This window comes from Dromaius novaehollandiae, chromosome 24 (assembly GCF_036370855.1).
Source record: "Dromaius novaehollandiae isolate bDroNov1 chromosome 24, bDroNov1.hap1, whole genome shotgun sequence".
In the NCBI taxonomy this organism is placed as follows: domain Eukaryota; kingdom Metazoa; phylum Chordata; class Aves; order Casuariiformes; family Dromaiidae; genus Dromaius; species Dromaius novaehollandiae.
In genome coordinates, this window is record NC_088121.1 from 8216493 (window position 1) to 8229518 (window position 13026).

The 13026-nt window shown below is 43.9% G+C and overlaps 1 protein-coding gene across 1 annotated transcript; it reads right to left on the bottom strand.

Annotated features, from left to right (window-relative positions):
* Positions 1 to 247: 247 nt before the first annotated feature.
* Positions 248 to 11424, bottom strand: LACTBL1 (lactamase beta like 1). The gene is made up of 6 exons (XM_026109038.2): positions 11301 to 11424; positions 10349 to 10458; positions 8521 to 8678; positions 7044 to 7291; positions 4649 to 4754; positions 248 to 2810 (listed from the first exon to the last, which is right to left on the bottom strand). Exons 1-6 carry the CDS (start codon positions 11404 to 11406, stop codon positions 1832 to 1834), a joined length of 1707 nt encoding a protein of 568 aa, XP_025964823.2. The 5' UTR covers positions 11407 to 11424; the 3' UTR covers positions 248 to 1831.
* Positions 11425 to 13026: the final 1602 nt, after the last annotated feature.

The window sequence follows — 13026 nt, forward strand, 5'->3', positions numbered from 1 at the left end:
GTGTGAAATGTGAATGTGTTTCCCTACAAAGACCGGAGGAAACCGATACAGCAGCAACCATGACTGCCTGTAAGGCAAGGCTTACACTATTTCATGTGTTTAACAGGGAATTGAAATAGTCTGAACAAAAGCAGGGAATAGAGTTTGTGAATCTCAGATTTCTAGGCCTTCACTGATGGTCACCCTACTCGGTGGTAAAGTTGGAGGACCTGCAAACAGAATAGAAACAGACAGAGAGAGCAAAAGAGAAGGGAGACAGGGAGATTTATTTCCTCATCCTCTGAGACATGTCGACTTGCAAGACCCTTGGTGAACAAGCAGCAGCAGGAGGTCAAACTACAAGAGGATCCGGCCTCATACCAGTGACAATATTGGAGAATATGCACTTCAAAAAGCCTTTGATGAAAGAAGGTTGTGCTAGTATGCCCACCCTCTGCACTACCTCCAGGATTCTCATGCCATGCAGCTGTACCCATGCTCTGTAGATAAGCTTTTTATATGAAGGTAATCCCTCTGCTTGCTTTTATTTCAGGCTCCAGTTAAGACTGCAATCACAATACTGTCCTAAACATGAAAGGGTATTGAAGGAGCCAAGACTGGTGCTACTTTCCCTGTCTTGCAGTCATTGTGCCTGGCTCTGTTCCCATCACAGTTATATGATGTTGGACATGTCATCTGCCCTGCCTACCTTCACATTGAGTGGGCAGTGAAAGGAGAAGAAAATGCACCTGTGGCTTTGCAGAATGCTTTCAGCTACACCTAGCCTAAATGTAGCATTCCCCAGGCTAATGCACTTTCAGTTGGCATCCTACCTCATCCTTCTTCTAGAGGTTTACTTACCTATTTCTCCCAAATAAACAGCTTCACCTCCGCTGTCTGCATAGTGATCTGTACCTGAGTCACGATACGCAGTCAAAGTACACACTTCACAGAACATGCATAAATAGAACAGGTAGGTATCCATACAGACACCATACCCAAAACATACGTACAGATTCCTGCCCTCCGATGCCATACACACACACACACACACACACACACACACACACACACACACACACACGCACACAGACACATATCTACCTATGCACTGAGATAGTCGCAAACCTGATCCAGCTGGAATATACCAGTACATATTTATGTGGTCCTGCTCACTGTAGTAGACTTCATCATCTGTGCTTAAGTGCTATAAATTCCTTTACGTGACCACAACTTCTGCAGAAATTCATGGAGCCAAGATAAAACTACATTGCTGTCTGCACCTCTCACAGTCATGACCCAGGAAAAAAAACGGACCTCTCACTTCCTAGGTATCACAAATTAGGCCTGGTATTGGGCTGGTGCCATTTTCTAGCACACAATGCTTTTGGCAAATCCAGTAAGAAATCTTGTTCATGGCAGCTAGGCCCCTGAAGAGCCATGGAAGAACCCTTGGGCTGAAGATGATATGTTTTCTGAGACATAGGAAATTCTCAGCCTTTTGATGATGCCAGCCAATCACCACAATTGTCATCAAACAGACAGTATCAGTGTGTGAAGACTTAAGTGCTGGGATTTTTTGTGGCATCCGAATGGCGTTACCTCCAGCATATTCCCACTTGTTTCTGCAAGCATTACCGTTTGTTAGCCAGCCTGCCATGCAGTGCCAGAGAAGGCAAGCCATTGCAGCCTTTTTGGAAGTGAAACACGATGTATTTGTTGGAGGAAAGAGTCACTGGATGGCATCTTTCCCTTTTTAGTGGCATCGATAGAACCACACAGACAGGAGAGTCTGGGAAGACACAGATTTGGAGCCACCTCCCAGAAATGGTTAGAAAAGGAGAGGGGACAGTTAGCTATAGAATACAGGTTTACGAAGCACGCGCACCACATTGTATGTGTTCAGCCCTGGTGCATCAAAACCAGGAGACAAGCCCTTGCGATCGAATGGATAAAAATTAAAAAGCTGCCCATCTTGAGTCTCCAGTGAGATAGAGGCAGAGCCCAGGTGCAGAACACAAGGGAACTCCTTGTCGAAAACAACCTGGAAGACTCGATCTTCCAAGTGGTGGAGCTTGATTGTCCGGTACTTTTCAGGGATCAGCTCTTCAACATGAGGCCCAAACTGCTGCATGACCAGTACCCCACCAGGTCCAACTTTGATCTCATAGAAAGTCAGGTTGGAATAGGTGTAGTAGCCAACATAAGGGACTGAGCTTGGAGGAGGAGTCAAGCTTTTCTCTGCCTCCCTGAACGCCGTCTCCATGGCAGGAATGAGATACTCATACGTCTGAGTCACCATGTCTCTCCCTTGAGGCCGAGGCCCTGCCATCAGCACAATGAAGCTCAGACGGAGTTTGGGGATAAGGGAGAAAGTAGCTGAATAACCATCGAGGTCTCCATCCTTCCTAATGACATCGTAGCCCAGTTGCTCGTTAATCTCCCAGGGTGTGCCGGTCTTGTTAGCAAAATATTCAGTGGAGCACTTAAACAGAGGGGTCAGCATCGTCTTCACAGTGTCAGGCTCTAGGAGACGACGGTGATAGGTGCCTAAAAAGACCATTGCCAGCTTGGCAAGGTCGGCAGCTGTGGAGTACATCTGGCCAGAAGGCCTGTACCAGCCGAGGTCGTAGAGAGGGGCTGGCTGCTGGCTGCCATAGAAGCCCACGGCCATCTGTGAGCGAATCGGAGGTGTGATGTCAAAGCCGGTGTCCTCCATGCCCAAGCGGTCCAGGATGTTCTCCGAGATCCAGCGCTGGTATTGCCCCTCCGCCGCATGGTCGGCCAGCACGTGCGCCATTAGTGAGAAGGCTAAATTGCTGTAATGGCACCTGAAAGAGGAATATATCTGCATCAGCCTTATGTGGTGCGGGTACAACTATGTGAAAACAATGGCTAGGTCTCTCTCCTCTGGGGAAAGATTGTCATTTATCAGATCACATGCTAAATAGAAAGAAGGAATGAAGGAGAGGTGGAGAAAAAGTCACAGTGTTGTTACCCTGATTTGTTGTTAAATTGAGAAAGAATGAAAAATTTCTTATGGGAATATTGGCAGAGCTATTTAACCTCTACTTATAGAAAGAGGACCAGAGATAATAAAACTCAAAAAAAAAAAAAAAAAAAAAAAAAAAAAAGGCAAAACCTATTTATTTGCATATCCCTACTTATTGCTTATAATTGTTCAACAAAGAGTGTGTTCATTCTTTTCAAGAGCAGAGTTGAGAGGTACAGATGCTTACCTTAAAGGTCTCAAAATCCCAGGTAAGCCTCTTTGGAGATTTAACATGGTACAAACTCTTAAGCACCTAAGCTACCGTAAGATGGTAAAAGCACTTAAAAAGCACTTAAAAGCCTGCAAGGCAGCATCCAGCAATGTTAAGTTGCTAAAGACACCAAAGTGCTTGAATCTTTAATATCCGTAAAGTGCTTTAAATCTCTACACTTGACTGAGGTTTAATGACATAAAGATGAGAATGGGCACATTTTCTTTTCAAAGATATTTTCAAAATTCATGTTTTCAATCTTGTTTCATCTTTTGACTTGTGTGAAGGCACCAACTATTTAGATCATAAATTTGGTACTAGCTCAACTGTTTCCAACCCATCTGGCTGAATAAAAGCATGCTGAATATATATTTTTTTACCCCAGGAATGAATACATATTGGATCTAAAAATTATTATTTGAAATGAGGCTGAAATTCAACATTCCAAGAAAAATATTTTAAAATTTCCATAGCAATGAATGGAAATTTCCTTTAGGAAGAATGAGCTGCTGGCATGTAAAGTGCATCCAGGAGCAGGGAGGCAGAGCTAACACTCTCACCTCAGAGCTAATCAACACCTCGAGTTATAAGGGGTTCAAAAACTGTGAGTGGATGTCTTCATGCATCTTACTGATGAACATGATGTAAATACTCAGGTAGACAGTGCTTCTGTCTGGTATCAAAGTCCTGTTAAATCTTATAAGGAGCATCTATTCCAACCTTCTACATGATATTGGAGAGAAATTTATAGAATGTTTCCATAATCAAGCCATTAATTTCTTTTCAGAAGGAGCTTTCTAACCTTATTGACTTCAATTCATGGCAAATTCTCAACAGCCTGAGGCAAATTTGTTCAGAATTTAATTATATTCACCCAAAACTTCGCATAAGTTGGAAGTTTTTCCCACTTGGTCTGAACCCTGTCCTTCAGCTTCTATCCACTGGATCTTGTTCATATTTTTCAGTGTTTGATTGCTACTCAGGTTTTTAACAGGGTACATAAATTGGAATAAATATTAATATAACTTATTGATAATTTAGAGATGTGGAAATGCCTACAGACATTGGAAAATTCTTGGTGAAATATATGACAGTTTAAATCAGTTCGGTTAATCCACCTGGACATTTTTAAAAATCTGCATCTTTAACATTTAAAGTTTATTGAACTTAACTATAGCAATTTAATTTGCCTCATCTAGGCTCCTCATTCGGGCTCTGTGCTCAGTCGAAAAAATGTGGCACCCCCAAAGGCCACTGTTCCCAACCTAAGACCGGAGAATATGTAGACAGATGAGCTGAAGCTCCCCTTAGGAATGACCATTGGCCATGGAGACTCCAAGTGTGGCTCATGTCCAGGGAGAAGAAAATGATCCCAGACCAAAAGCCCACAAATTAATACATCTAACCTGGTTCCTGGGTCAGCAACCAATACATCATCTTTCAGGAGAGCTAGGGCATCTTGCGTGTTGCCTTTCCACAGCAGGCTGGTAGATCGCAGCCTCCTGGGCAGACCTGTGCCATGGAGAAGAAAAGTTCAAACAACTTGAGACAAACCTGGCCCAGGAAGTGTCGAGTCTGGTGAACAGCGAGCAAAAAGCAAGATTCAATGGCAAGATGGAAACAACCACGATGAACACATATACTTATACACATGGCAAATGTGCCACAGGGACCAGTTCATAGCAGACTGCAGGCCAAACTGTGAGTCACAGGCCACTGAATCTGGGTAATGTAACTCCTACCCCAGCACCAACTGTGGATTGATGCATTTTGGTAAAAATGTCTTGATGAACAACAAAACCATGACCATCCCCAAGCACATTTTGGAAGGGAATAGCACAGTAGGTGCTTGGGAAATTCCTGTCCTTATTCCCACATGACTGTATTCCCTTGCCTTCAAAGGTATGAAACAGCCCCTGTACACAGTTGTCTGTTCTTTACCCCTCTCCCCATAAGACTTCAGCTTCTCTGACCTGTTCCAGGCTTGGTCCAAAGTATTTTTAGCTTATTTTTTTCAGCATTATCAAAATTTCTTCAATGTTTGAATGTGGAAACACTGAAAGGAGTTCTTTTGACTTTTAATTCCACTACCCTGGAATTCACTACAAACTTTGGGCCAGGACTTTTTAAAATGCCACAGCTCCTTTGGCTTTTACTGAGTTACAAGAATGCACTGGATTTGTGGCTCACCAAGTGCAGAACTTGATTATATCAGGAATTAAATCCTCTCTGCAGTTGACAGCTGACTGATTTGCAGGTTAGGAGAAAATCAGGAAAGATACATGACAGAAAAATGACTTTCCATCATCTGCTCAGTGAGCATGTGCTAAATCTTGGCAAAGCTGAATTAAGCCCTATTTTGTTGTAGCAGCAGCACATGTTTTTCCCAACTGGTCTGACCCTGGGATTTGAACTGGAACCAGAGCAGTTTTCTACTTCTGGTCTGTGATTATTTGTGCAGCTTAATGACCAGGTAAGAGACACACTGGGCATCTTCCAGTAGACACTGGGCTTCTTCATTTCCCACTTGCCTCAGTGGCAGCAAAGAAAATGCCACAACACCTGAAAGGTCACCTAGCTCCATGCCACCAGTGCGGTGTCTCTCTTCAGGTTCACTGAAAGGCTCCAGAAATGGTAAACCAGAGAAATGTGAGCCTAACAGAAAATCCAAGTCATTGATTTGTGCTTCATGGGCTGCTAATTAATGTGACAAGCATGCTGTTAATAATTTACAGTAGACTCTCATACTGTCATTCATACACATTTGAAAATCACAGACTTAACAAGCTGGAACTTCACTCTAGCAATGCACACATCAAGCGTTGCGGAGAAAACTGTTTGGACTGTTTTTTCGCAATGTGCAATGTAAAAAAGCCCAGATAGTGTGGATATATAATAGACCAGTTTCTACTGGAAGAGTTTAGATGAAAAAGCAACCCTTTCACTGCTAGGAGCCAAAGCTGGCTCTCAGTATCTTGGCTAGCTTCAGGTGAGGCTCTGCTCCCTCCTGAGGTACTGGACTTTACATTCTGCTTTGAACTGAGGTCCTAATTTGTGGTATTTATTGCAGTTTTGGGGGGGCTAAATAGTGGGTGCTGCAGGATCTAGTCAAAATGCTGCACCAGATCTCAGCACACTGCATCTTTGGCCAATGAATTCTGGGATCTCCAAGTCGTGTATTAACAGCTGTATTTCTGAAAGAGCTTACGGAGCTCCACAGTCCTGTGATCTCCTTCTACAGTAACATCAGAGTTACCCACTTATAATAGTAGCAGCAGATTAAGAGTCCTCTGTCAGCAAGCACAAAGCTATTTATAGCTCAGGAATCCCAGATCAGGGACCACACTGACAGTTAAATTTAGCTCAGAAATTGAGGTCTATCTGTTCAAAGCAAAGACGGTTTGGTGCCACTTTGACCCTCAGTCCTGCATCTCGGAAAAATAAGAGCACTCTGGACTGCAGTGCAAAAGCTGTTGTGCAATCTGAGCTTGCTGTCAGGTCATGCTATGGTGCTGAAAGAAATATATATTCACCCCCCCTGGGGAAAGCAGTTCCCCAGCCCACAGTGCACCTTTCCAGCCCCTTTCCTGGGCTTCCTTTTAGCACCCGATGAAGCTGCTGACAGCTTGCCCCCAAGGATCCTGCCTGAAATCGTGAAAGTGCAGAAGTGCAGAGTCCGTGTTGGGAACTGGCCTCTGCAAAGGCCTTTTTTATCCCTGGTAAATGGTCTGTTCTCTCTGTGGCAATTTTCAAAAGGCACAGTGATGTGGAGAGAGCAGGCAGGTAGCAGTGTCATCTCACCTGAGAGCTGGCTGGCCATTCTGCGCAAGGTAACAGGCGATGGCTTAAGTGGCATCGAGCCTTTTTCCAAAAAAATCAGCCCATCTGCTGTGTATCTCTGTTCTGATTCCTTGAGCTTTCCCAGAGGGTTTTTAATAACAAAGCTCTGGGCATAACGTTCCAAAGGGTCATCCAGTGATGTGACTTTCCCTTCCTCCCACATCTTGTACAACATAATGGTGGGAAAGATCTTGGAGACACTGGCAATTCTGTTACGGAACAAACATTTACAAAAATTCAGCATTAAGCAACCCATGAACCAAGATGACAGATGCTCAACGGATCAAATCACCCAAGTAGCCCACTATCTGAAACGTGAAGTGCTACACCTCTGCTAATTCAGCAGGAAAGCAGTTTGAATTAATACCCTTAACTCTGGTCTTCATGGACTGAAACACAGCCACAACCTTCAGTAGTATCTCCTCTCTCGTGCAGTGGACTACCAAACTTTTTCAATCCACTTAATACTTATAAGCTTATGATTTTTGTAAATTGTTGCTTCGTAAATACCATAAAAAGATGAAAAGGGAATTATTGGAATTTTAAGATTAAAACACTATTAAAGTTTTGCATTTCACATTCAGACTGGATATTGGGTTGCTTGAGAACACATTAAAATTTAGAGAAGAAAATGCATCTATTTCTGTATGCAGGGATTGTACCATGATACAGAGGAAAAAACCAGCCCATCACAGCTGCTGAAACTTTTCAAAATTGTTTATTCTTGGGATAACACTTGATAGTCATATTGAAGCCCATATGTTGCAATTTTATCAAACCTATAAATCACTGAAAACATGTCTTTAAAGAAAGTGAATACAAAGCAAACATTCAGCTTGCTTTATATTTACACAGATCAGGGGTTTGTTTGTTTGCAATACACATTCAGGGCTTGACGCTGTCTTCATATAAAAAATAACGGCTGAGATGTCCTTGACTTCACTGGGAGAATGAATAAGCCTACAGGTCTAGTTTGCATTCTCAGAATATACTGCTCCAAATTGCTGTTGTTCTGCTAAACTGCATATTTTTATCCTCTGGTACCAAAAGACTGTGTCCTCACTGCTCACAAAGTTTCAGTCTTTCGATTTGTGCCCTAGCTTCTTCAAAACCTGGTGATTTCCCTATGTGAAGAGCAATAGGACCACTCCTCCCGGATTTGCACTGGTATTCAAATTTAAAATAAAGTCAGATCAAATTAAAAAAAAAAACAAAATAAGCAACTCATTAAGCCATGGGTGAATGATAACTTAGGGACTAGCTGTAGCATTGTCTCACAAATATTCAGTGTGACCCAGAAGAGGTTTCTGCACCAAAACGCTGCACCTGGGGCAGGAGAAAGCAGGGCTTGTGACAGCAGCTCTGTCCCTAGAGATCAGGTCTCCAGTACATGTAACTGTTGTTTCCAGCTCTCCTGCCTGCAATATGTCTGTCTCACCTGTAAATAGTGTACTCGTTGGGCACCACTGAGAAGGGGTCCGAACCATTCTTCTTCCCAAAGTTGCCTGTCCAGAGCACAGTATCGTTGTAGATAACAATGGCAGACACGGCAGGGAGACCAGAGCTGTGAATCCTTTGGCGCAGCATCATATCCACCTGGAGAAGGACAGGAAATGATGAATTTCCAAATGAAGAGTCTTATAATGCATCTCATCTCTAACACGTAGTACTAGACCCAGAGAATCAGCTCTATTTACTGCCAAGCACTTGAGAGTCTGCATGAGTTGGTGATTTTTCAAATATGTCTTGGCAAAAAGAATGCACTTTAACTCTGCAGTTTCATTTGAATTGCTTTTGCTGAATTAGCCTTTTTTTTTCCTTTGGATCGTTCTACATGTCCACTGTGTAGTAGAATTTGGTGCTCATCCTTGTAGTATCTATGATACCTATATGATTAAAAACAAATGCTAATACTCTAATAATTGTAATTTCTTCCATTTTAAATTATATTGTACACACCTGTTCCTTGCACTAATATTTTAGGTTCAAAGATGTACGAGAACAAGGTTCAGGCTTTTTAAATATCCCATGACATTTGTTATGCCACCAAACATGCTAGACTTGGAGTCCTGTTTAAACCACAATCAGTAACAGCACCCAGACCGCAGGGCTGTGATTGCTCTTTGCTTCCTGTTGTGCCAGGGTTGTGTAGACCTAAACAGCCACTGTGCTCTCCCCCAGAGCAGAATGCATTGGTCTCTCTCTTTTGTGACTTTCTCAAGGCTGTGCGATCATTATGCATAGTCAGTGTTGTGGTCTGAAGATTAGGGGGAGCGGGCTCAGTTTATCTGCCCCTGCTTCCCATTTTTGCAACGAGCAAAGCCCTTTGGCATGCTAAGGTCCAGGGCTGCCGCATCTAATTCAATCTCGGCCCCTGCAACAGAATAACCCTGGCTAGGTGAGTGATGGGGCTTTGATGCTTATAGGACAGAGGAAGGGCTGCAGTGGGTCACTTGCTGTCTGTACGGGTGACCCAATCCCTGGCTGTTCTGTGCTAGGAAAGGAGCCCTCTTTCACTCCCTCTTTCTTCATTTGTAATTGAAAGGGTTTCAGAAAGAACTGCAATTTTTGCAGACTGCAATCCGGCAGATGTGTTGTGCTGAGCATGCTGACAAGACCAAGACTCCTGGGAGCGACAGGCAGTTCCAGTGTGCTGGCTGGTACTGACAGGAGATGGATGCTAAGCCGCTGAGAGACAGGGCTGAGAGGTTCAAGCTCCATTAAGCACAGATTTCTGGTACTTCAAGAAACTTTTCTGTGGGTTCAGGTGTCCATAGGCTTAGGCAGAACCTGAGGTGATCTGAAAATGCACTTTTTAGGTGCTGATGCTTAAGCTCCCTTCAGATATGCATCTCTATGTACTACTCTTCAGGTTCTCTGGGCCTTATTCCCATCTGTAAAATTGGGCTAGTTTTACCAGCCTACTTCAAAGAAGTTTATGAAGTGCTTGGATACCTTAGTTTTGAGGAAGGTAAGGAAGGGAGGTTAGACACCGTTCTGCACATTTCTCCAGCTCTGTGACTAATCCTAATTGAGTAATAAAATACTCCCCTGCAATAACCCCATAACTGCTTATTAACCTGTTCTGTATGTGCAGTGAGGGAGTTTTATACCTCTAATTCTAGACTCACTGGTTCTCCACCTCTTCTACACCCCGTCTCCTTCCCCAGAGATGCTCAGATGCAAAATATATATTCTTGCCTTTACACCTTCAGAACAGCAAAATTATGAACTACATCTCCCTTCATTTCTGTCTCCTCACAGACCTTCTCCAGTGCATCCTTCAGAATGGGGATGGGGTGGTCCAGCGGTACTGGTTCAGGAAAGCGAGGACACATCTGCACAGCTTCTGATCTCACTTCCATCACAGATGGGCCTGGGAAACATTTCAAAGACGGCACAGGTTACTTGAATAGACACACTCACTAGCTTTAACCACATCTGGCAGTCAGCACTACATTTTTGCTTGTGTTGTCCAAAGCTGAAGGAGACCCCTGCGTAGTTAAATAGAGGATATTGGATTGTTTCTACCCGACAAAATACAGGACTTGAAGAGAGCACTAGAATTCCTTATGTTCCTTCCAACCTGATCTAGCACGTGGATTAGACAGGAGCCACAATAGGCTCCACCGACTCTGCAGCCTGGAAGAATGAGGGACTGGGATGGCAGGAGATGGTTGAGGGCATCTGCCAGTGGGTTCAGACCTGGTGGAAGTACCCTGCTCACAGGGTCTGGGGGACTTGAGCTGGCTCAAAGATCTAACATTAGGGGAAAGAAGCAAATCCATGAGCTAAACAACATGGTAAGCTGTAAAACTGAACCAGTTCTAAGCTGGGGTGACTTTTATACCTGGATGCCAAAGAAAAAGATAGAAAATATGAAATAAAATGGCCCACCCCTTGATGAATGAATTAATTGAGCTTAAAGTGTGTTGGCAAATCCATCCATGAGCTAGCGGGACTGAAGATGTTCCCAGCCCCTTCCTCTTCCCACCCCCAACTTTCTTCTGAGTGTGAGATCACTCTGGACACTGGCATAATTTCGTGGCACCCTGTCAACTCTATATTCATCTCTGTGTCCTTGCATCAACTAGCAAGTGGTAAATTTGTGCTGTAAACTCTTTGAAGAAAAAATGGTCACATGGGTAAAGAAAGGTGTTTACTGGGCTCACGAGCTTCTCTACCAAGCCATGGGCAGGTTTAAAGCTGCCTACTTACTGGGCTCCACTTTGGGGAGGCTGTACTGCCAGAGGAAGCAGCCCGTCATAGCAATAGAGAGCAGGAAGAGGAAGATGACCAAGACGTGAATCCACTTCACTTCCATAACAGAGAACTTGAGGAGGCCTCGGCTGCTGGAGGCTTGCTGTAAGCAGAACAGATACGATCTCAGAGGAAATAACAGAGTGAGAAACTGCCTCTCATGCCTAGCAGCTGGGTGAAAGAGACACTACATCAGAGAATGCAGCTACTGGAGGGATAGGGACAAATTCCAGTTCTCTTGCAGCACAAGAGCTGGGCATATCACACCAAGTTGCAATGCCTGGAAGCAGAGGTGACTTCTTGTCTTTTAACAAGGTTTGCAAGATGTTATTCTTCCTGCCTTTTTGGTTGTCATAGAAGAACACCGGTTGTCCAGCTGCCGAGAGCTTGACTTGCCCACAACCTGCAGCTGAACTTCGTCAACCCAGGCTGGCAGGATTCTTCTTTATAGCTCTCGTTTCCTCCCATCTCAGTTATCATGACTTATTCCTGGATATCCTTTCCAACCCCTTTTTCCAGAGTCCAGTATCTGTTCATGGATGCCACCAGCCAGATTGTCTGAGCAGATCCAGCTTTTATAGACAAAATGATAGAATTGTTCACCATGTACTGCCTTTACCCTCCTATTTTGTCCCTGTAATTCCCATTATATCATGTACCATCTGTAAGCTTGGCATTTACAGAAGTAATGTTTTGGAAAACTGGCTAATATTCTGGTTTTGTGCAGCTCTCCACCCTGGAGACCATCCAGGTTGGTGATACCACCATATTAAATGTTAAAGAATAACAAGGAACAGATGACAAATGATTAGGTGCCTAAGCACGAGCTCTGCTCTTTCACTGACTATAGGAGGCCAGTAGGGTGCTTTTGAAAGTTTGGCAATTAACGTTATAAAACATATGGCCTGCCATTTGCATCCAATATGGTCCACATTCCAAAGCTGTTTCAGGTTGTCTGGACTCGTTTGTAGTACAGACAGACTAACATACTCCCTTTAGATTTCCACGTGGGCCTTTTCTCTGAATTCAGATATAGGATGGTTCATGTAAGAGCTTCTGCAGGCAACTGAGCCTTATCACTTAATAACAAGGAATCCTGCAGATCCTTTCAGACTTGCAGCTGGCTTTCTGACTGTGAAGAAGGACCCAGTGGGGCAATCTAGTCCCTGCAAAGACTGAGCTGAAATGCTACTTTCTGAATGCGAACAGAATTATGTCACGATTATTTCCAAAGCCATTTAGTCTGTTGAAACATTGCCACAAAATTTCTGAAGGTGCACCTTACTCTAGGCTCTTCCGTAACATCATTAGGCCTTCAAGGATGGCTTAAAACCACACAGGTGCCTGCTGACCACCTGAGCCTGCTAGAGCAGACACACACTCCGTACTCCAGCTATCAGACCAAGTGACTTGTGTTGCTTACCAGGGGATGCCTGTTTGACACCAAAAAGAGCTTGACTTAGGTATACACTGTCTTACACAATGCCTCAGAGCACCAGAGTTTCCCAGCCATTTTTCTGCCTCTTTCCTTGCTGCACTGAGAAACCCTGATTCCTGCGACTCTGAGAGAAAGGTGAAGGGAAGATATTTTCTGGTACGTGCCTCACTTCATGAACTCCATACTCCCCGGAGCGCTAACCAATGACCCAAAGATACTGACACCAAACTCTTCTCATCCTTTAGT